A 22,413-nucleotide genomic window follows, 5' to 3' on the forward strand; every position below is an offset into this window, starting at 1 on the left:
CACAGGAAGATTTTGAAAGTAGTGAGAGAAAAAGGACATCTTAGCTGAAGGTCAAAACAATTCAAATGACAGCAGATTTCTCATCAGAAACCACAAAGGCAAAAGAAGGGGATACAACTGAAGTTGCGCTGCAAAAAAAGAAACTGTCAACCCAAAATTCCACTTTTGGGGATACACCCAAAAGAACTGGAAACAGGAGCTCAAATAGATATCTGTACACTCATGTTCATAGCACCATTATTCACAATAGCCAAAAGGTGGAAGCAACCCAAGTTTCCACTGGCAGATGAATGGAGAAAGAAAATGTGGTCTGTCCATACAATGGAGTATTATTCAGCCTTATAAAAGAAGGAAATTCTGACACATGCTAAAACATATATGAATCCCGAGGACATTATGCTAAGTGAAAGAAGCCAGTCACAAAAGGACAAACACTGTATGATCCCACTTATATGAGGTACCTGAAGTACTCAAATTCATAGAGACAGAAAACAGAATCATGGTTACCACGATTCTGTTGCAGGCTTTGGTGAAGGGAAGAATAGAAAGTTATTGTTTATGGGTACAGAATTTTGGTTTTGCAAGATGAAAAGACTTCTGTGGCTTGATGATGGTAATGGCAGCATAACAATGTGAATGTACCTGATACCACTTAAAAATGGTTAAGACGGAAAAATATGTGTTATGCATATTTTATCACCATTTCTAAAAATCAAAAAAAAATTTTCTAAAAAACAAATAATATCTACCATTTATTAAGTATTTACTACATACCAGACACTATGCTAAGAGCTTTGCAAGTATTTCCTTATTTCTCCTCCCAAAATCGTGTGAGGGAAATACCATGATCCCTGTTCCACAAATGAAGAAATTAGGTTTACATAAGTTGGCCAAAGTCCCACAACCAAAAAATTGACTCAAAATTCAAACTCACTTTGGAGCGATGCTGAGGAACATTATCTCTAACCCAAGATGGTAAAGGACTATCTGTTTCAAAGGCAGCTTTCCCACGAATACAGCTAAGGTGAAACGCTCCTGGGTCTTTGAGAACAATGTGATCTTTTCAGATGAGGTACAATAACTTAGAAGGGCTAATAGGAAAAGAGATATAAATGACATTGATAGACAAGCATAAAAGAATGGCATCACTCCAGAGGGACTAATTCTTCAATATTTTGCACAAAACCTCCAGATCCACACATAAGGGGTATTCTAATTGTATAAGACTGAGAAATTCTTAACTGTAAGAGAAGAAAAGGTTCATCTCCTCTGATCACGTGGAATACAGAAAACGCACAGGTAACTTTTTTCACTTTCTGCTTGCTTTTGGAGAAATAAAATAACCTGAGCACAACTCACGGCCAAACTTTTAAGTCGAGCTTTGCAGAGGTGGTACAATTATTCAGAATCTGATGAGTTTCAGAATAAACTCCAGTACTCTCAGAACCTTTTCTTTCACTTGATCTAAATATCTACTTACTCATCCTTCCCTGTTTCACCATGTTCTCTAGAACACTTCTGATCACATCCCCTAGCCCCCTAGACTCCATGGTCAGATACTGGAACACTGCCCTCCCTGGCCACAGACCTTTGACTTTCTCCCAATACCTACTATTCCAGTTCCAAGCCTGTATGCACCCCAGGACCTCCACAAACACAATGGGGACTTGGTACCTTCCTGCAGCAGATCAACGCACAGGGCTTGGGCAGCAAAGCAGAGGCTAAATTCCAGCCCCTCACCACCTTGGACACAGAACTATACACAATGATCCTGACTCTGCCTCTCCCTCTCCTGGGCCTCAAAACCTCCCTGGAGAAAGACCGAGAAAGACACTGTTCAACATGAACTGCACTCAGCAACCTATTTACATCCCCTCATGCAGCCCCCCAGTAAGACGTTATGCCCTCTCAATGCCTGCGGTTGCTGATACTGCAGTCTAATCCAGGACCCCACATTCACCCTCGCTCCCTCACAGGCCCCTGGTGCTGCAGCTACAACAGGACTGAAGCTGCTTGCTGGGCAGTGCCGTCAGCTCTGCACAACTGCCCTCACCACCTTCTCTGTCTCCATCCCCTCTGCCTTTGTCCTGCCCTCAAAAGAAACACTTTAAACTCACTGGGCACTCCACTGGCCTGCTGCATGCTCAGGCCAAACCACCAAGTCCTAAGGTACAATATGGGATCCTTTGGGAAAATGAGGACAGAGGGAATGCAAGACAACGGAGGGCTGGCCAGAGAGAAAGCAGGTGTTCAAGGCCACCCCACACCAGGGAAGTCCTTGTTTTATATCGTCTCCAATGGTGACCTCAAGAGAGCCTAATATGGTCAAAAACAATGTGGCCCTCTGCTGCACCCCTCTAAACCCATAACCAGCAACAGAGAAACAAGATAAAGAAAGCACACTGCTTCTTGTTTTTCCATCCATGAAGGAAAAAACACTCTCTTAGTCAAGTAAGACTAAAGAAGATAATACTCTGGTTCACCACTCGGTTTATTTCTTCCATGAATACTTATTAAGTGGCCATTGTGTACTAGTCCCTCTGCCCAGCATGGCTGCTTGGATTACGTGGAGTAACAGGCGAAGATATTTGGTAACCTGGAAAGGTACCTACATTCATCAATTATTCCTCTCCTTTACCCAACTACACTAGGAACTCCTGTAGGCAGCAATTCTATCTTTTGCCTGGCACACAGCGAGTCCTCTGGGAGTATCTGCTGAATGACCTCAGCAGTGTATACCCGCAGCTGAGACACTTCTCATCTCCATTCCATGGGCCACCAGCTCTGCCTCATGCCTGGGCCACCAAAGCAGCCTACAAGCTCATCTCCTTGGATCACATGACTTTTATCTCCTCTTCAAAGATGAACCTATGCCTTCTTTTTGTATCAGAGAACAACTGCATGGAATAAAGTTAGGCCACTGAGTTAAATGCACTCTCTCTCTCTCTCTCTCACTCACACACATACACACACACATGAACCACTAGAATATAGAAAGTGAACTGACAGGTCCATTTAAAATACACCACACCCCCTAGGAAAGCTTCTTTCAAAGGGCCATGCTGGCCTCAGGATGTGGGATGGGCCTTATCTTCCTCCTTTGTCTCACAACAGAAAACAAAGGAAAGAAAAAAATCCCACATAAACAGGCCACTGTTGTTTACGTTGCAGCCACATCTTCGAAGGTTCAATTATACCTGCTTTGACATATGTAAGATCTAGCATGTGAGCAGTGGCTCAGTCTCAGTTTCTTCCTCCCTGATTTGAATTGCTTATTTTACATGTCTGTCAGAAGACTTGAACAACTCAAGTTTTCTGGCCAATAAAATGTAACAACCAAAATAGTCATAAAACAAGATTCTTACAGCTACGTGTAATACAACTAATCTCCTGATTTTTTATAATCACAATCTACAATATGTGTATTGTGCAAGAAAAGTGAACATATTTTGTTGAAATAAATCTCCTTATAATACTGCCTTTTTCTATCCAGGCGTTTAAATTTTATTTTAAATCTATTCCCTCTTCCCTCCCCGTTACCCAAAATAACTCTATCAATAAAATATTAGCATATTTAAGTGAGTGCTCAATAAACATTTGTTGAATAAATGAATAAATGAGCGAGTAATTATCAAATACTGGACTAACGCTCCCTGAGAAGTTCGCATTAATTTGTAGAATAATGTGCTTCTATGTTCAGGTACATACATCAGAATGGAATTTAATAATAGGCTTCAAGTAGCAGTTAAATATTAATGCATTTCTGCCTTAATAATTTTACTTCGAAATATTATACAATTCAAACGACAATAAATATGAACTGAGATAAGAGTTCATTTACAATTAAACCACTAGTATTTATATTCTTTAAAATAAGATTTGAAATACTAATACTAATATGGAAATAGTTAATAACCTAAATGTCGATGTGTTTGTAGTACAAAAGGTCTAAAAGTAAAGAAGCATGCATTATGTTACAACTAAATGTCTTTTTAAAAAAACGTTATCAACGCAACTTCTTAATCACACCTTTTTAAAAAAAAAGCTTGCACAAAGACGTGTCTATTATATCCGGTTTACAAGGAACATCTTTATAGGAGATTTTCTCTCAAACATTTTAAGCTATGTAATGAGTAGGCCAGAGAGAATCTATTGTTAAGAAACTTCAGTGACTGTAACAGCTAATATTTATCAAATTTTAAGTTTAATACACACTGTAAAATGTAGTTTTACCAGTATCGAAAAATTTAATATTTCTTAAGGTGTATTCTGACATATTTAATTCACCTACTTTTGATCATACTGTTAGAAAATAATTGGACATGAAATAGTTTGGATATAAGTTTGTTCTGAGTTCGCTGCAAAGAAGTTAAGAAATCAGCTAGCAAAAATTATTTTAACTTCCAGAAAAAATGGACTTAAAAATTAAATAAGTTATATATTTAGCAAACCTAAATGGCAAGAAGTTATGTTAAATGTTTAAGAAGTAAATGGAAGTAAACATAAATCGGCAATAAGACGGTCAGTATTAAAATGAAGCTCTAATTTAAACTTATTTGCTGAACTTTCTTTTTGTTTCATATATTGTTGTTTTTAGTATAGGCATGAATGATCCTGTAATCAATTCAAAAAGGAAGACTGCAGTCAGGCAAACATTTCCTTCCCAGTGCCTATCAGCATGTCTTTCATGTCTTGGCGTCCATTTTAGGAGTATCAGCGAGGTAGTGTATAAAGGAGCTTATTAAACAAAGGTTGTCATTTTGGCAACACACATAAATGTTAAGTGATTTCATTTTACTGAAAATCAAAATGTTGATTAATTAAAAAGTTGAAGAATATACTTAAGCTTAACTGTTCAAACACCTCTGTTAGATTTCATATATTTTTCAATCATATTTATATATTAAATGCCATTTTCAGGATTGCTGATGTGTCACTATAATTTTACAAAAAACATCTGAAACAATTGATCATTTAAGGCGCGTGATAATGGAAAGCTATAGACAGGTTTTTATTGTCGAAGGACTAACAAATCAATGATTACATAGTCAAAACAAAAGCACAGATCCAGGGGCAGTCTTTTATACTGCCCAAAATGATGAGTACTTATGTGAATAGATACAATTTTCCTGTATTCTTTCAGCATATAAAATAAAAAGAAAATACATGATTATAGGAAGTCATAACCTAACCCTACAAGTCAAACTCTCTTTAAAAACAGAATACTTACAATGAGGGTGGTCCACAGTAACACATGCCTTACAGTTAACCTCTCCTACAATAATGCTGATTTTTAAGAACAGAACTGTCACAATCCAATCATAATCAGGCCTAATAGGAAGGATTTATTGTTCAGAAATTAGATATAAAGTATACATCTAAGTAAAACACCAGGTAGTATTAAAAAGAAAATCGGTAAACTTGCTAAATTTTCCTTCTACTTAAAATATTTTGAGAGAGCCAGGCTACAGTAATCGTTTAATTATAAAATCTAATCAACCAAAAATAAGGAATTTTTCTCCAAGTATTGCAAACACAGCTCACCACTTCTTCTCCAAAAGATTTAAATTTCTATTCTCAACCATTCCCAGCCATTTCTGCCAACATCATAAAAATCACCTTTCATCATTTCCTTCTCACAATGAGAATTCACTAATCACATACATCTCTTAGACATAGACACCTCCCCACCCACCTCCCAAAAATGGTTCAGAGCAAAGACACACAAAAAAATAATGACCAAGCTCACATTTCTTGTTTGCCCTTCAAGCGAAGTCTGGTGTCTTCAGCTTGCCTTTCTGGTCTTCAGTGTTGTCACTAATTGCTGGGGGATGTAGTTTAGGACAGCATGAAGCAGCAGAAATAAAAGCTGTTGCTTTAAGAAAACGTTTTCTTAAACACATGGATAAAACAACTTTTACTCTGACTTCCTGGCTGGGCTGCATAAAATCTTAGAAAGGCTCCTTGAAAAGTTAATGTCTATAAATGTCTAAAAATAAAATAAAATAAAATCTAAAAACTTACGTTCTGAACACATTCCGAAGGATGTCTTTCTGATTTGATTTGAAAGCAGGTTTGTATTGATGAACAAACTTTATTTTGTAGAAAATTAATACTCCCTCTAATTAGAAATTTGCCTTGCCATCTTCTATATTAATCCTGTCTCTCATGGTATAATCATACATGCAAAAAATCAAATATAGTATTTCCCAAATGCATGGACACTGTGGAAGCTTCGTTTTGAAAAAGGCTTTTATTTCCCTTAATACTGGTGACTAAACGTCATTGTATGTACCAACACTTTCAAATAGCCCAAGAGACTTAAAAAGCCTTCTAAGTTTGAAAACCAAAAAGTTCTGAGTTTTTCTGTACCCCAGGACGGTTTTCTTTCCTGAAGCTCAAGCCGAGAAAGCAGACAAAAGAAGCTGATTTGACTGAGCTGTGCCAAGTCTTGCCTTTTTTTCTTTCCTCAGCTCTCCCTCTGCCTCTCTCTCTCCCTCTTTCTCTCTCTCACTCTTTTGCTCCCAGTATGGCAACCTTCCGAGCAGTCTTGGCGGAGGTCCAGGCTATGCCAGTCTGTCTGAATTCTTGTCTCCAAAAGATGTCCTTTGCGGATCAATTAATACATTTGAAAACAGGAAACCGTGGTACGGTACCCAAATCCTGGCACCAACGGCATCGACTTCTGCCAAATCACCTTACAGATTTCATGGTATCCTACCTTTCATAATTATTACTAACATGTTCCCGGAGCAATAATGGAGTACTAGAAGCCATTCACTGCTCGGCAATAAGGAATCTGTTCCCTAGAAATGTCCATATGCGACATATGCACAACCTGCAATAAATCAAATTTCTCCTGTGAGAAGAGATGTATGTAACTTTAGTAAGCACCACATACTGTATTTCTTTTTATAAGACTTGCTTTTCCTTGTCCTGCTGCAAAGACTCATGGGAGAATAGAAACGGAGGCATGCAGATTAAAATTAAAACTGTATGCCCAGAAATGCCATGCTTTATCCTATGGAGAATGAATATAGTTTTGATTGATTTGTAACTTTATTTTTAAGGAGGCTCTAATACAAACTGTACCTATTCAAAATTTTACTACAGATGTAGGGGGCAGAAGAGTTCTTTTAATAAAACAAATGACAATAAAAAGGAAAACAAAACCTCTAAGGTAAATTTAATAAGAGTAAGTATCTTTTCATATTTTGACACCTCAAGTTCCAACACAGTCACTTGCTTACTGAATTCATATTAATACAATACAATAAGCTTAAGTAAGTACTGTTTGCTTTTATTTTTACCATAAACACCTTTTGAAGCAAAATAGCCAGTCTGTGCTTCACACACTTACCTGACTTAAGAAATCATTTTTACCTATGATGCTTGAACATAGAAGAGAGCCACATTCTAGAATCATCGTTTCATAGAAAGAACCCAGAAGAGTGACTTCTACTCCTTGATTCTGTCACTTTCTAATTTAGATAACTCAAGGTCTCAAACTGCTAATCTATCTAATCTCCTCAGTTTGCTCATTTACCACATATGAAAATCAGAGACTTCCTACTCTTTGCTTCCAAACTACTATGTTTATGCACATACTATACCTTCATCCTAATTGCATAGTAATTACTTAGGTATTTGAGCTCTGCCAATCAAATGTGTCATCTTCACAATTAGGATCATGTGTCACTTATCTAAGAAAACTGAAAGTCTTGCACAGAGCCTTCCATATACAGGTGTTCAACAAATCTATTAAGTGAATAAGTTATGGGAACAGATCACATAAATATTGCTCTGAAGTTCTATTAAGTAATACGACAGTGAAAGATAAAACCACATATTAGTAAACCACAAAGTCGATACATCAAAACAAATGCTACAGAGATATCATAAGCATTGAATTAAAGCACTGACAAAAGAGTCCCGTGCTGTCCTTTCAAATAGGGATGATGAAATGTGGGCAGACTAACAGTGGATTTGTAATTCAAAATCAATAACCTGTTAATAGCCAAACACTAAAGAGAATCTTGAAAGCAGCATTGGAAAAGCGACTCATCATGTGCAAGGAATCCTCAGTAAGATTAACAGCTGATTTCTCATTGAAAACCATGGAGACCAGGAAGCAGTGGGATAACATAGTCAAAGAGCTGAAAGGAAAATAACTGTCAACCAAGAATTCTAAGTCAGCAAAACTATTCTTTGAAAATGAAGGAGACATTAAGACATTCTAGATAAAAACAGAGTTCATTACTAGCTGACCTGCTCTACAAGAAATAAAGGAACTTTTCCACCAAGCTGAAATGAAAAGACACTAGACAGTAAATCAAATCAATGAAGAAATATAGGAGTAAGGTAACTGCAGAAGTGAATATTTTACAAATAGTATAAATGTATTTTAAAACATGTAATATAGTTTAATTTTTTAAATATTCTTAAGCATTTCTAACATATTTAAAATGGGATAAATGTACTCTTTTTTTCTATCTGATTTAAATGACAAAAGCATAAAACTGTTGTTATAAACCTACGTTGAAAAGCACACAATGTATAAAGAGGTAGTACGTGACAATAAGAGTAAAGAAGGAATGGAACAGAGCTACATAGGAGCAAAGTTTTTGCATATTATTACGTTGGTATTCATCTGAATTAGATTGTTATAAATTAAGATGTTAACTGTAATCCCCATGACAACCACTAAGCAAATAACTCAAAAACATAAAGGAAAATAAATGGCAAGGAAATTAAAATGTTACTTGAAAAAATATTTAACATAAAATAAGGCAGTAACAGAAAAACAAAAAAGACAAAGATACATAGAATACACCCAAATAGCATAAATAAATCCTATCTCACCAGTAATTGCATTAAACTTAAATGAATTAAACACTCCAATTAAAATACATAGATTGACAGAATGGATTAAAATTTTAAAACATAATTCAACTATATGCTGTCTACAAAAGACACACTTTACACTCAAAGACACAAAAAGGATGCAAGTAAAACTATGAAAAATACATATACCATGCAAACAGAAACCCCAAGAGAGCTGGAATGGTTATACTAACAGGCAAAACAGACTTTAAGAAAACACTTGCTACTAGAGATAAACGAGGACATTTTATAACGCTAACAGGGTTAATTCATCAAGAAGAGACAACCAATAAAAACATACGTAAGAACAAAGACCCAAAATACACAAAGCAAAATCTAAAATAATTGAAGGGAAAAATAAGTAATTCAACAGTGATAGTTTGAAACTTCAATACCTTTCATTCCACAACTGCTAGAACAACTAGACAAAAGATCAGCAAGAAAACAGAAAACTTGACCAACGCTATAAATCAACTAGTACCAACAGACATCTACCAACCTACCCAACAAGGGCAGAATTTTTTTTTTTTTTTTTTTTTTTTGAGACAGAATCTCACTCTGTCACCAGGCACAATCTCAGCTCACTGCAACCTCCACTTCCTGGATTCAAGCGATTCTGCTGCCTCAGCCTCCCAAGTAGCTGGAACTAAAGGCGCGTGCCACCACGCCCAGCTAATTTTTATATTTTTAGTAAAGATGGGGATTCACAGATGTTGGCCATGATGGTCTCGATCTCTTGACCTCGTGATCTGCCCACCTCAGCCTCCCAAAGTGCTGGGATTACAGGCGTGAGCCACCGCACCTGGCCAGAATATACGTTCTTAAGGATACATGGAACATCCTCCAGCAGACAGTATGTTAGGCTATAAAATGAACCTCAATAAATTTAAAATGATTAAGTTAAAGTGTGCTTTCCAACCACAATGGAATAAAAGTAGAACTCAATATGGACCAAAAAAAGAAAGGAAAAACCAGAAATATCTGGAAATTAAATAACACTCCTAAATAATGAAGAAATAATAAAGACTAGAGTAGAAATAAATGAAATAAAGAACAGGAAAACAAACACAGAGTATCAGCAAAGACACTGCAAGAGTACTACAGACCCTTTACCTCACACCCGTTAGAATGGCTATTATGAAAAAGATCAACAGAAACAAGTATTGGCAGGAACGTGGAGAAAAGGGAACCATCTACACCACTGAAATGAATATGAATTAATACAGCCATTATGGAAAACAGTATGGAGGTTCCTCAAAAATTAAAAATAGAACTACTGGCCAGACACAGTGGCTCACACCTGTAATCCCAACATTCTGGAAGGCCGAGCCCAACAGATTGCCTGAGGACAGGAGTTTGAGACCAGCCTGGCCAACATGGAAAAATCCCACCTCTACTAAAACTACAAAAATTAGCCGGGTGTGGTGGCATGCATCTTTAATCCCAGCTACTTGGGAGGCTGAGGCAGGAGAATCACTTGAACCCGGGAGGCAGAGGTTGCAATGAGCCAAGATCCCACCATTGCACTGCAGCCTGGGTGACAAGAGCAAAATTCCATCTCAAAAAAAACAGAACTACCATATGATCCAGCAATCTCACTTCTAAGTATATATCCAAAGAAAATGAAATCAGTATACTGAAGACAATCTGTACTTCTATGTTCACTGCAGCATTATTCATAATAGCCAAGACAGGAAATCAGCCTAAGTGTCCATCAACAGATAAACGAAGAAAATATATACAGTAAACGGAATACTATTGGGCTTTTAAAAATAAGATTCTGCAATATGTGACATCACAAAAAATAATATGTGAGGCAAAGCACATAATTAGCTTGATTTAACTATTCTATAATGTATACATATTTCAAAATGTGTTGTACACCATATATACAGCTTTTGTCAGTTTTTAAAAGTGAATAATGAATATAAGTAAAAATTTAAAGCACTACAGACCAATATTCCTTATGAATATAGGTGAAAAAATTCTGAACAAAATACTAGCAGACTGACCACAGCAAAATATAAAAAGGATTATAAGGCATGACCAAGTGGGATTTATCCTAGGAATACAAGACTGGTCCAACATATAAAACTCAACCACTGTAAAATACCATATTAATAGAACCATGTACAGAATCCACATGATCATCTCTACACAGAAAAGGATTTGACAACAATGCACACACAAATGCCCAAAGAATCACTTTTCATCATAACCCAAAATGCAAACAGTCCCCATGTTCAGCAGCTGATGAACTGATACAATGTTGTCGGGCTATACATTGGAATATTAGTCAGCAATACAAAGGAAGGAAGCACTGACACATTTACAAAGGAAGGAAGCACTGACGCACGCTACGGTATGGATGGGCCTTTGAAAAAAGTATGCTAAATGAAAAAGCCAGACACAGAAGTCCGCATATTATATGATTTTATATATATGAAAGGTTCAGAAGAAGCAAATCCATAGACACAGAACATAGCTTATTGGTTGCCAGGACCTAGGCAGAGGGAAGAACTGAAGTGACTGCCAATGACTATGGGGTTTCCTTTTGGAGTGAACCAAACACTTTCACGGTTTAATGGTGATGTCTGCACAACAAAGTGAATTTACGAAAAACCACTAAATTGTACAAAATAAAATGACAAGTTTTATGGCATATGAATCACATCAACTTTTTAAAAGTTGCAGTCCATCTCTCCAGTATTTACTGGTGTTACAACCCAAGATAAACTCACAAAAATCCTTTATATCCTCTTACACAGAGGCAATACTACACATTAGCTAAACCCTTATCCACCTGAATCTGCTTCAGGAATCTGCCCAGCTAATTCTAGTGCCTTACTCTGTTTTGACTTCTTGGTTCCATCCCAGCCAACTCCAGCATTCCTGGTTCCATCCATACATCGCTCCCTTCTGCCAGCTCTGTTGGTTCTGGCTCTGAGAGCTTCTGCTCTCCCGGACTGCTAGGCCCTCCCAGAGCCACCCAGTCAGTTTTGTCTTCCAACTCACACTGCCAGGCCCTAGGGAATTCAAAATTTTAACAGCCAGCCCCCTCTCTGCTTCCCAGGACTCACTTTCCTCTCTAGGTGCACTACAAATCCCAGCAGGCACACACAGCCCTTTTCAGTAGTAACCCGAGACCTGACTGATCCCCTTTCGTGCTGCTGTGGTTTGCATGTGGTTTGCTTGTCCCCACCAAGTCTCATGTTAAAATTTGACACGAAGTGTGACGGTGTTGGGAGGTGGGGCCTCGGGGGAGGTGTTTGGGTCACGGGGGCATATCCCACATGACTGGATTGGTGCCATTCTCAAGGGAACAAGTGAGTTCTCATTCTCATGAAACGAGACTGTTTCTAAAGGAATAGATTCGTTCCCTGAGAGTGGGTTGTTACAAAGCCAGGACACCCCCTGGGTTTGGTGCTTCTTCGCAGGTGCTCACTTCTCCTTTGACCTTCTCCACCAAGTTTTGATGCAGCACAAAGGTCCTCACCAGACGCCAGCAGATGCTAGTGCCATATTTCTTATATAGCCTACAGAACTATGAAGGAAAAAGACCTCTTTTCTGTATAAATTATCCAGCCTCAAGTATTCCTTTATAGCAACACAGAAAGAACTACGACAAATACCTACCTCTTGTACCCGCTGTGGTTTCCCCTCCTAGCCATGTCCTTGGACAGGATGCTGCTTTCTATACCCACATCAGACACTGACCATGGGAATGTGCAATGGCAAATTCACAAACATGGGGCATTTTCCCTCCAGTTTTTACTGTTTACCTGATTTACTGGTAACCTCAAAACCTTTTGATTCAAGCTCAAAGAGGTGAAAATGAACACAAAAAGGGAAATATAAAAAGAGGCGATTGTTAGGTTTGTTCTTTTGTTCTTTTAAAATAAATAAATTTTACTGTGTATTTTTGAGTTTTACAATGTGATGTTATGGGACACATATAGACGGTAAAATGGTTGCTACAGTGAAGCAGACTAACATACCCATCATCTCAGAGTTACTGTGTGTGTGTATGTGTGTGTGACAAAAGCAGCTAAAATTTATTTATTTAACAAAAATCCCTAACACAATTTTATTAACTTTAGTCATGATGTACATTAAGATCTCTCGTTTGTCCAACATATGTTTTTTTTATCCTTCCATCTACATCTCCCCAGTTCCTCTCCCTACCTGCAACCCACGGAAACCACTGCTTTATTCTCTATGTGTGTATTAATATTTGAGATCTTTTTAAAAATATTTCATATAAGTGAAATTATGTAATATTTCTGTGTCTGCTCATTTCACTTAGCATAACGTCCTTTAGGTCTGTCCCTGCTGTGGCAAATGGCAAGATCTTATTTCTTAAGGCTACTATTCCATTGTATACATATACCACATGGTCCTTATTCCTCCCTTGACAGACTTTTTTTTTTTTAGACCAAGTCTCACTCTGGTGCCCAGGCTGGAGCACAGTGGTGTGATCTCAGCTCACTGCAACCTCATCCTCCCAGGTTCAAACGATTCTCCTGCCCCAGCCTCCAGAGTAGCTGGGACTGCAAGCATGCAGCCACCACACTCAGCTAATTTTTGTATGATTAGCAGAGATGGGGTTTCACCATGTTGGCTGGGCTGGTCTCGAGCTCCTGATCCCAAGTGATCTGCCCACTTCAGCCTCCCGAAGTGCTGGGATTACAGGTGTGAGTCACCATGCCTGGCCAATTCCTCCCTTGATAGACATTTGTTTCCACATCTTGGCTATTGTCAATAATGCTGCAGCATACACTGGAGTGCAGACATCTTTACGAGGTAATGATTTCATCTCCTTTAGGTATATTCCCAGAAAAGGAATTACTGGGTCATATGGAAGTTCTATTTTCAACTTCTTTAGGAACCTTCATCCTGTTTTCCATAATGGCTATACCAAAATACATTCCCACCAACAGTGAACTAGGGTTCCCGTAGTTGGTGGTTACAGATGGTAGCACGGGGAAGTCTTTCTACAGACTTAACAGAAGTCTCTTGAGAGTGGCAGAAGAAACAGGAAGTCAAAATGAACAGACTTCCTCTATACCTGGGGTTTTTCAAACTTCCTTCTAGGGAGCCCTAAAGTCCACCAGATGCTTCAGGGCTTTGACAAAGGACAAAGAAATGATAAGTAGGTGAGGTTCTAGATCACCCCTGCATTAAGTGAAGTATTTGCCATTAAAAGTAATGGCAAAAACCACAATTACTTTTGCACCTACCTAATTCTTCCATTTCTGTGATTTATATGTATGAGGTTTACCTGAGATTTTGTCAAAAAGTCTACTGCATTTGCAGAACCCATGAAAATTAAAACAAGTTAAAAATGTCTGTCTTAGAAAAAGTTTAAAATCCTTTAAGCCAATCTCAGAAAACACTCCCTAATGAAATAACCTAACAAGAAACCTCGAGGGTATGCCACTCTCAGAATATTTATAATGTGAACTAATATTGTCATCTGAGATTGAAGACTGAGACAGGCAGCCACTCCCCCAACCATATCAAGAACAGACCTACCTAGCCCACAGCACAGAAAATGGAAGACAACTGAATGGACCATTTCCCTACTTTCTTTCCCTCTGGAAATTTAGATCCTCAGAGCTACAATCTGAAACCCCAAAGAGCACAGATCTGGTTTCTTTTCCCCGCTATTCCTTAAGTGTTAGACACACCCATTCACTCGAACAATTCTCTCCAGCACTCTCTGAACAACCACTACTTGCCAGGCATGAACCAAGGGATATGGAGCCCCTGCCATCATGGAGCTCAGGACAGACAGAGACAAACGCAAACAAATCATTATAAATACAGGCCATGCATGAGCTGTGGTAGAAGCACAGACACGCTCTCCCAGGGATACAGGAAGGAAACAACCTGTTCATGAGTCATCCACCAACCAACCAAATACATGTCATTTCACTTAAAGAAAGGAGTTTTAAAAACATACTCATTTTATAGGTATTTGTTGTATTTATAGTATGTGGAAATTAGTAAGGCTCTGGGAAATACACAGGCACATCAGAAAAGCACCAACCCTCAAGATGCTTCAAGTCCAGTAGGAAGGTAAGACACTTTGCAAACACAACCATGCTTTACACATGACAATTCTTATTATCGAAACATCTCCCAAAATCGTGTTTTCCATGTTGCCTCCCTGGTGTCATAGAAGATAAACTTCCTTTCCACAAAGCTCCAGTGTGGAATTCTCAGGGCCCTCCTTTTAAGGCCTTGCTAAGGCCAATCCAAATTATATCCATTCCCTCCCTCTCTCCCTCTCTCCCTCCCCTTCCCTCCCTCTCTCCCTCCCCTTCCCTCCCTCTCTCCCTCCCCTTCCCTCCCTCTCTCCCTCCCCTTCCCTCCCTCTCTCCTCGCCTCGGCCCAGCTCTCTTCACCTCTCCTCTCCGTTCCTTCCCCTCCTTCCTTCTCCAACAATATATACATAGCCATTACTTGCATTCATTGATTTACTAAGTATTTACTGAGTACCTGCTATGTGTGAAATATGAGGTTAGAAGCCACGATGGACATAAAAATTAAATGAAAGATGAAATCATGTATTAATAACAACCACCACAATAAGCAGCACTTTGCACTCTTTAACTTATTCACTCCTCACCTAAGCTTTGGAGGAAAACAGGTATTACTTTATGGATGAGGAGACTGACATCTGAAATTATGTGACTTGTCCAGACCATCAGATTCATATCTAGGGTACAAAAATTTAAATCAACCATCCCAGGTTTCATTATTTAATGAATTCACAAAGCTGGAATTAACACAGGTGCCCTCATACATCCAACTTCCTACTTAACAGTGCTTCCTCAAAGGCTAATTGGCACCTCAAACTCAACTTGGCCAAACCAGAATTCTTTATTTTTTCTCAAAAAACTTCATTCCTTTCTCAACCTTCCATTAAATGATAGCACCAATATTCAACTGCTCAACCAGAAAACCCAAGAGTCATCCTCAACTCATGCCTCATCACCCACTAGAAAGGCTATTAGGATAAAGACGGACAATAGCAAGTGTTGTCAAGTGTGGACAGAAACGAATCCTCATACATTGCTGGTGGGAATATAACATGATAAACAGTTCAGCAGTTTCTTAAAAAGTTACACTGATCATAGGAACCAGTTATTTCTACTCCAAAATCTATCCACGAGGAATGAAAACATGTGTTCAGAAAAATAGCTGTACCTTCATAGAAGAATTATTCATAATACCTCAAAACTGGAAACAATCTGAACACCCAGCAGCAAGGTCTATCTGTTGCCACTAAGGAATAAAATGAAACAATTACTAGTAAGTGCAACAACATGGGAGAACCACAGGAACATTATGCTAGGTGGGAAACTCCAGGCAGAAAAGACTACGTGTTGGATGATTCCTTTTCTATGAAATTTATCTTTAAAAAGATAACTATGGATACAGCAGATCAATTGTTAGCTGGAGGCAGGCGAGCAGACTGACTGCAAAGAGGCAGCAGAGAACTTTTGGGGGTGATGACAGTGTTCTAAAACTGGACAGCATTGATGGTTTCACAAGTGTACAAACTTGTTAAAAAGCAAACTCTACTACTTTACAAGAGGTGAATTTTGTGGTACATAAATGATACCTCAATATGGACACATAACAGAAAATATTAACATACAAAGCATCCAAGGTACTGTATCAGGCCTTCAAGGGGCTACTGAGGTGACTAAGACACTGTCCCCACCTAAAAGAGGTTCCGCTCATCTTCTTCCAGTTGCAGAAACAAGACAGATCCACAGAAGTTATTAGATGTCACATGGCAAGAAGTCACTGCCAAATACACACAAGAGGCACTTTCTTGAGCCCAAGAAAGTTTGGACTTCGAAGAGAGGCCTGGAGCCAGGCACTGGGGAGGCCTTACAGATGATGTTCATCTCAAATGGTGCCATGAGGATGAGTGGAAATCAGAAACGTGGAACAGAGTGGGTATTCTCAAGAAAAAACCCAAAGGCAGGAATGCACAGGGTGTGGCAGTGATCAGTGGGCTGTCTGGCTAAAACAGAGGCCCACAGGAGGGCAGAAAGAGCCCCAGTTCAGCTAAGAGCTGCCGAGGCCCGAAGCACCCACCCCTCACACATGTTCCTCAAACTTCAGGCATTTGAGCACTGTGTTCATGATTTTTGCCATATTTAAAACTATAGCACAATTTATTTATGATTTACTTGGTATGTTTTTAACTCACTTCTTTTTAACCTAGATTTTTAAAGGAAACTTTATATTAAATATAAAGGGGAACAGCATCATTTGCAAAAATAAAATTTTTTTAAAACAAAAGAATGTTACTGAAATCGCAAAGCCTATAACTACCTCTAAACTTGAGACCTATTTCTATTAAAAAAGAGGATAGCGAGTACTGAAGATTTAAAACATTCTAAAATTTTAAAACAGCAAATTCTAAAAGGATAGGGCAATAAATGTAATAACCAATTTTATTTAGCTCTTACTATAGCCACACACTGTTCTACACACTTCTCCTTTTGTGTCATTTAATCTTCATAATAATACCTACCTCATCAGGGTATCATCAACCCCATTTTTCACCCTAGGAAATTAACGCACAGAGACCTTAACTAGCTTGGGCAAGGTCATGTAACTTGCCCAAGGTCATAGAGTAATAAATTTCAGGGTTGGGACTAAACCCAGATAGTCTGTCTCCAATTTGTATACCTACCCACTACCAATGAGCCAATCCCCACGTGAAATAATATTCAGGAAGGTTTACATGGTTAAGATCTGTTTGATGAGCTAAAAGAAGAAGAGAGGAGAAGACTGTTGCAATGATCCAGGCATCAGATCCTATGAGTCAGTGGAGCCGGGAAGGGGTCACTGCCGTTAGCTGCAGACAGCAGAGGGCTGCACAGAGCAGGAGCTGGGCCCCTGCCCAGGGTTCTGGCCAAAAGGCAAACCTCAAAGAATGAGGCTAAGGCCCAGGTCAGAAATGCAAAACCTACTGTGAAAGAGAAGAGCTAGGAACACCACCATCCGTAGGAGGCCACAAGTCAGAACTTGGAAGCGTGGACAAGTCGCAGGGAGAAGTTGGAGAGTACCCCATAACCAGCATGTGGAGCAGCAGGGTCACTGAAACGCCAGCCCCTGCCTCAACTCCCGATGGCACCCAACAGCCTCTTACAATGTGACACTGCACAAGTCCTTGCACACTTCACTTCCAAAACGTAATATTGATACGAAGACCTCAATTTTATTTGTAAATGGATTTCAGGTCTTTCAAGAGCACAAAATTTAGCTGTACCTTGGCCTAAATCCCCTCTTTGAAATTCAAAGTACTCACTTAGGACTGGGATCTAATTCTCAGAGAAGGTATTTTAAAATTAAAATTAAGCAATACATTTAAATGCTATTTCCAAGCTCTGACAGGTCTGAAACATCATGAATACAGACACCATTAATCCACAGACATCAAAATTGTTATTACCTTAAATCTTCAAAAATCATTGTTCAGAGAAAAAAACAGGATAGCGTATAAAACTGTCAGAGTAAGAAAAAAAACAAAACCTCTTTGAATAAAATTTCCTCTGCATAGTTTAAAAGACTCAAAAACTTAAAAACAAATGATCTGGAACTGCCCAATTTGATACTTAACTCAGGTTTTGTTAAATAAGCAGAAAGATTAGACATTGTAGGTTTCTGATTCACCCTTGAAAAAATGTGATTTCTTATTTCCCTGGAGAAAAGCTTTAAGTGCATCAATAGATTTCTCTGGATATCAAATATTTCTCCATCATTGTGAGTAAATTATATTTGGATCAAAATCAGATGGATTAAATTTCTCTTAAGATACCCGAGAGATTTCTAAAATACAGGGAAATGTGTCACATATCTAAAAACAGTATTTTAACCTAATACCTCCATGGAAATGTCTCTCAATTAGAGTATTAGCCAGAAAACAAATCTAAAGTGAGTTTTAGATTTGACTAATTCACAGTAACTTGTTAAAACTAGATTGTCATTTGCTGATGTTAAGATCAAATTCACAATCTTTTGGGCCCTTTAAAAAATCTCTGGAAAAATGGCTTTATATTTGTTTTTAACACAGAAAAATATGTATCTGAGTGATAAGTTGGATGGGAGTCACAATTTAAATGCTATGTACGCCACAAAGAATATAAGTATGGTTACGTGCTTCCAAATTCTTGATAAATGTACCCCCAGTCAGTGCCATCAGATTGGAGGCTTAATTATTCTCATCTACGTTATTTTTGGCTTCCTGACTAGACTATAAACTCCTTAAGAGCTGAGATTATTAACTTTTCTAATCATCCATTAGCACCGTGCTGAGCACATCTAGTCGTTCGGTAAATATTGATTGAACTCCTACTCTGTTCACGGCACTTTGGTTGGTGCTCCAGGGATAAGGTGACCGAGTGAACACAGTCCCCCCTTCACAGGAAGTGTGAGTGGAATAAAACACAGTCGTGTGATGGGCAAAGGGGGTCACAGCACACTGGAATGGAGATCACAGAGAGGGAGCCCTCAAGCCCCATCACCACCTCCTTTTGCCTGTTTGGTTCGACATGCAGTTCAAGCTCCAAGGTTACACAATTCAATGCCAGGTCAGTGTTTAAAAAGTCCCATATTTGCCTGAGAAAACAACTTGGTAGGATTTGGCAGTAAAAGACGAGACCCTTAGTGCACGGATGTTAGCGAGAACCCACGCCAAATAGAAGTGCTCCATCTGTTTTGTGGGAGAAAAGACAACGTTATGTTTTCTTAGGAAGGCAAAAGGAAGGAGGGCTGGGAAGGAAGGCGGACGGCTTCGCCCTCAAGGAGGCAGAAGCTGTGAAATGAGGCTGTCTTGGCAGCAGGAGTAACTGCAGTCAGAGGCCCCCCTCCCATGACGTGTGTAGTGTGGCCCCTCCCCCACCACTCCTTCCCCAGTCTTGAGGAAAGTCTAGGACATTTTCACCTATGTTATGGGTCAGGTTTTGTAGGGTTTCTTTTATTTCGTTTGTTTGGTTTTTGTTTTTGGCAGCAGGGTTTCGCACTGTCACCCAGGCTGGAGTACAGTGGCGCCATCACAGCTCACTCAGTCTTGACCTCCTGTGCTCAAGCAATCCTCTTGCCTCAGCCTCCTAAGTAGCTGGCACTACGGATGCATATCACCACACAAAGGAAATTGTTTATTTTTGTACAGTTGGGGGTCTCACTTTGTTGTCCAGTCTAGTCTCAAACTCTGAGCTTCAAGCAATCCTCTTGCCTTGGCCCTCACAGCACTGAGATACAGGCTTGAGCCACCAAAGCCATGGGTGAGGTTTTGATACAAAATGAGACAAGAATCAGCAGAGAGCGTAGAATTCACTGGTAGAACATTTGACTGCAGATCAAGAGGTCCCCGCTTCATATCTGGGTACCCCCTCAATTTCCTTTACATTGCCCAGGCACAGTGGCTCACATTTGTAATCCCAGCTCCTGGCACTTTGGGAGGCCAAGGCGGGCAGATCACCTGAGGTCAGGAGTTCGAGCCCAGCCTGGCCAATACGGTGAAACCCCGTCTCTATTAAAAATACAAAGATTTGTCAGGCATGGTTGTGGGCACCTGTAAGTCCACCTACTCGGGAGACCAAGACAGGAGAACTGCTTGAACCCAGGAGGCAGAGGTTGCAGTAAGCTGAGATCTTGCCACCGAACTCCAGCCTAGGTGACAGAGTAAGACTCCACCTCAAAAAATAAAATAAATGAAAAGAAAGGAGTCAATTCAGTGTGAAAAAGAGATAGCATCTGGGGGTGCCCGAACCTTGAGGCGGAAGTAATCATAAGAACACAACCCCCCTAGCCACACATACACTCTAGAATTTAGAGAAATGTTAAGGATGGCTTCACGTTCCCATGGTAAGGAACTACGGACTAAGCCAAGGAGCAGGAGGCCCAAATGGCACGTGGGTTATAGAAGTCAGCTACAGGATGCCAGGTTCAGATCACCAAAGGAGCACCAGAAGCCTCAGAGCAGGCCCCTCCACGTGGAATCATCCACTGCCCCATCCGCCTAGTTCTTATATGATGCCTCCCGATCAACCCCTTCCTTCTGTTGCTGTGGACGGCCCTCCCAACTGGACCTTGTGTGTGGCCCAGACAGGCCTGCTGTGCTGGCTTAGCCTGTGGCCCTGCCCTGCCCTGACTCCATTTTAATCCATGTTGTGACATCCTGCCCAGGTATCTCCCCAGCATCCAACCTCAGCCTGTTTCCCATGAGCTACTTCTCTGTCAACACAGTTTATCTGGACTATGCCTTGCCCAACAGCCTTCTGCAGTACGGAAGACCCTGTATATGGTAATTAGGAAAGACTAGTCTTCAGGAAGAATAGCTGCAAACAAATTTCACACTCAAGATGAAGCTGCCAAGGCCAGGCACGGTGGCTCACGCCTATAATCCCAGCACTTTGGGAGGCCGAGGCAGGAGGATCACTTGAGCCCAGGAACTCAAGACTAGCCTGGGCAACATAGCAAGACCTCATCTCTACTAGAAATTAAAAAAAAAAAAAAAATTACCCAGGCATGGTAACGCATGCCTGCAGTCCCAGCCACTCGGGAGGCTGAGGTGGGAGGATTGCTTGAGCCCAGGAGTTCAAGGCTGCAGTAAGCTGGGACTGCACTACTACACTCCAGCCTCCACTCCAGAGTGAGACCTTCTCTAAAAAACACAACAAAATAAAAAGAGACAGCTGCAGGCTGGCACAGAACTGACAGTCCACAAAGCACTAGGGCCATGTGCAGTCCATGTGGAAAGAACCTCGGCTCCTGGAGGAAACCACAGCATGGTTCTGCTTCCAAACTGCCTGAGTTTCAACTATACTTTGAAATATTCAGATAGTGAAAACAGAGTTGGTCTCTGTAAGAAATTTCAGGAAAAAAAAAAAAAAGATTGAAAGAAAATCTGTAAGAAGCCATCCCACTGAAATGAAATAATAAGGTGGGACAAAGTTAGTTCCTAGGCAGGGATAAGGATTCATAATTGCCAGAGTAACTTCCCCTAGATTAAGAAAGAGAATGTCATAACTGTATTAGCAACCAGGCTGCTAGGCCTCCATCTTCCTTCTCTGCCTTTGCCTCAAGGGCAAAAACAGAGAAAAAGAGGGGGAAAAAAGAAAGTGACACCATGCAAGAAAGAAGCGTGGCTTAGAGATCTAGTTCATCAGCTTCTGAGGAAAGGAGATTAATTCTGACGGGAAGAGAGAAAGTGCTAAGCGTAACACAAGAAACCACTTAAAATTACCGTAGGTCAGGAGAAAAAAAGAGCCTCTAGGAACTTCGCTTTCAAGCACTTTTCATAAGTAAGCAAATTTGTGACCAGAGAAGTTAGGTAAATTGCTCAAAGCTGCACAGCAAATTAATAGCAAGCCAAAACCCAGAATTCCTGAGCCCACTCTAGTGATCCTTCTATGGGGCCACAGTAGCTTCTCACCTTGGCTCTGATGAGAGAGGAGGCCCAGTTGATGGGGAAACACTTTGTGGCTTATGGGCGTG

At 39.8% G+C, this 22,413-nt stretch overlaps 1 protein-coding gene across 8 annotated transcripts in view; it reads right to left on the minus strand.

The window, feature by feature from the left end:
* Positions 1–22,413, minus strand: part of MSRA (methionine sulfoxide reductase A) — a 376,253-nt gene that overhangs the window by 328,345 nt on the left and 25,495 nt on the right. For 3 of the 8 annotated variants that reach the window (XM_003271425.3, XM_030812393.1, XM_030812396.1), the window contains exons 1-2: positions 6,025–6,680; positions 5,750–5,824 (exon numbers count right to left, since the gene is read on the minus strand). The exons of 3 other annotated variants lie outside the window; for them this stretch is intronic. Coding sequence is in view for 1 of the 5 variants with exons in the window: in XM_003271423.3 (XP_003271471.1) it covers positions 6,025–6,037 (13 nt within the window). In the remaining 4 variants the exon portion in view is untranslated. Of the gene's footprint in view, positions 1–5,544; positions 5,705–5,749; positions 5,825–6,024; positions 6,681–22,413 lie in introns of those variants that run through there. 2 more of the 8 variants (XM_003271423.3, XM_030812397.1) reach the window with 2 other exon arrangements.

The sequence above is a fragment of the Nomascus leucogenys genome, chromosome 4, assembly GCF_006542625.1.
Source record: "Nomascus leucogenys isolate Asia chromosome 4, Asia_NLE_v1, whole genome shotgun sequence".
In the NCBI taxonomy this organism is placed as follows: Eukaryota; Metazoa; Chordata; class Mammalia; order Primates; family Hylobatidae; genus Nomascus; species Nomascus leucogenys.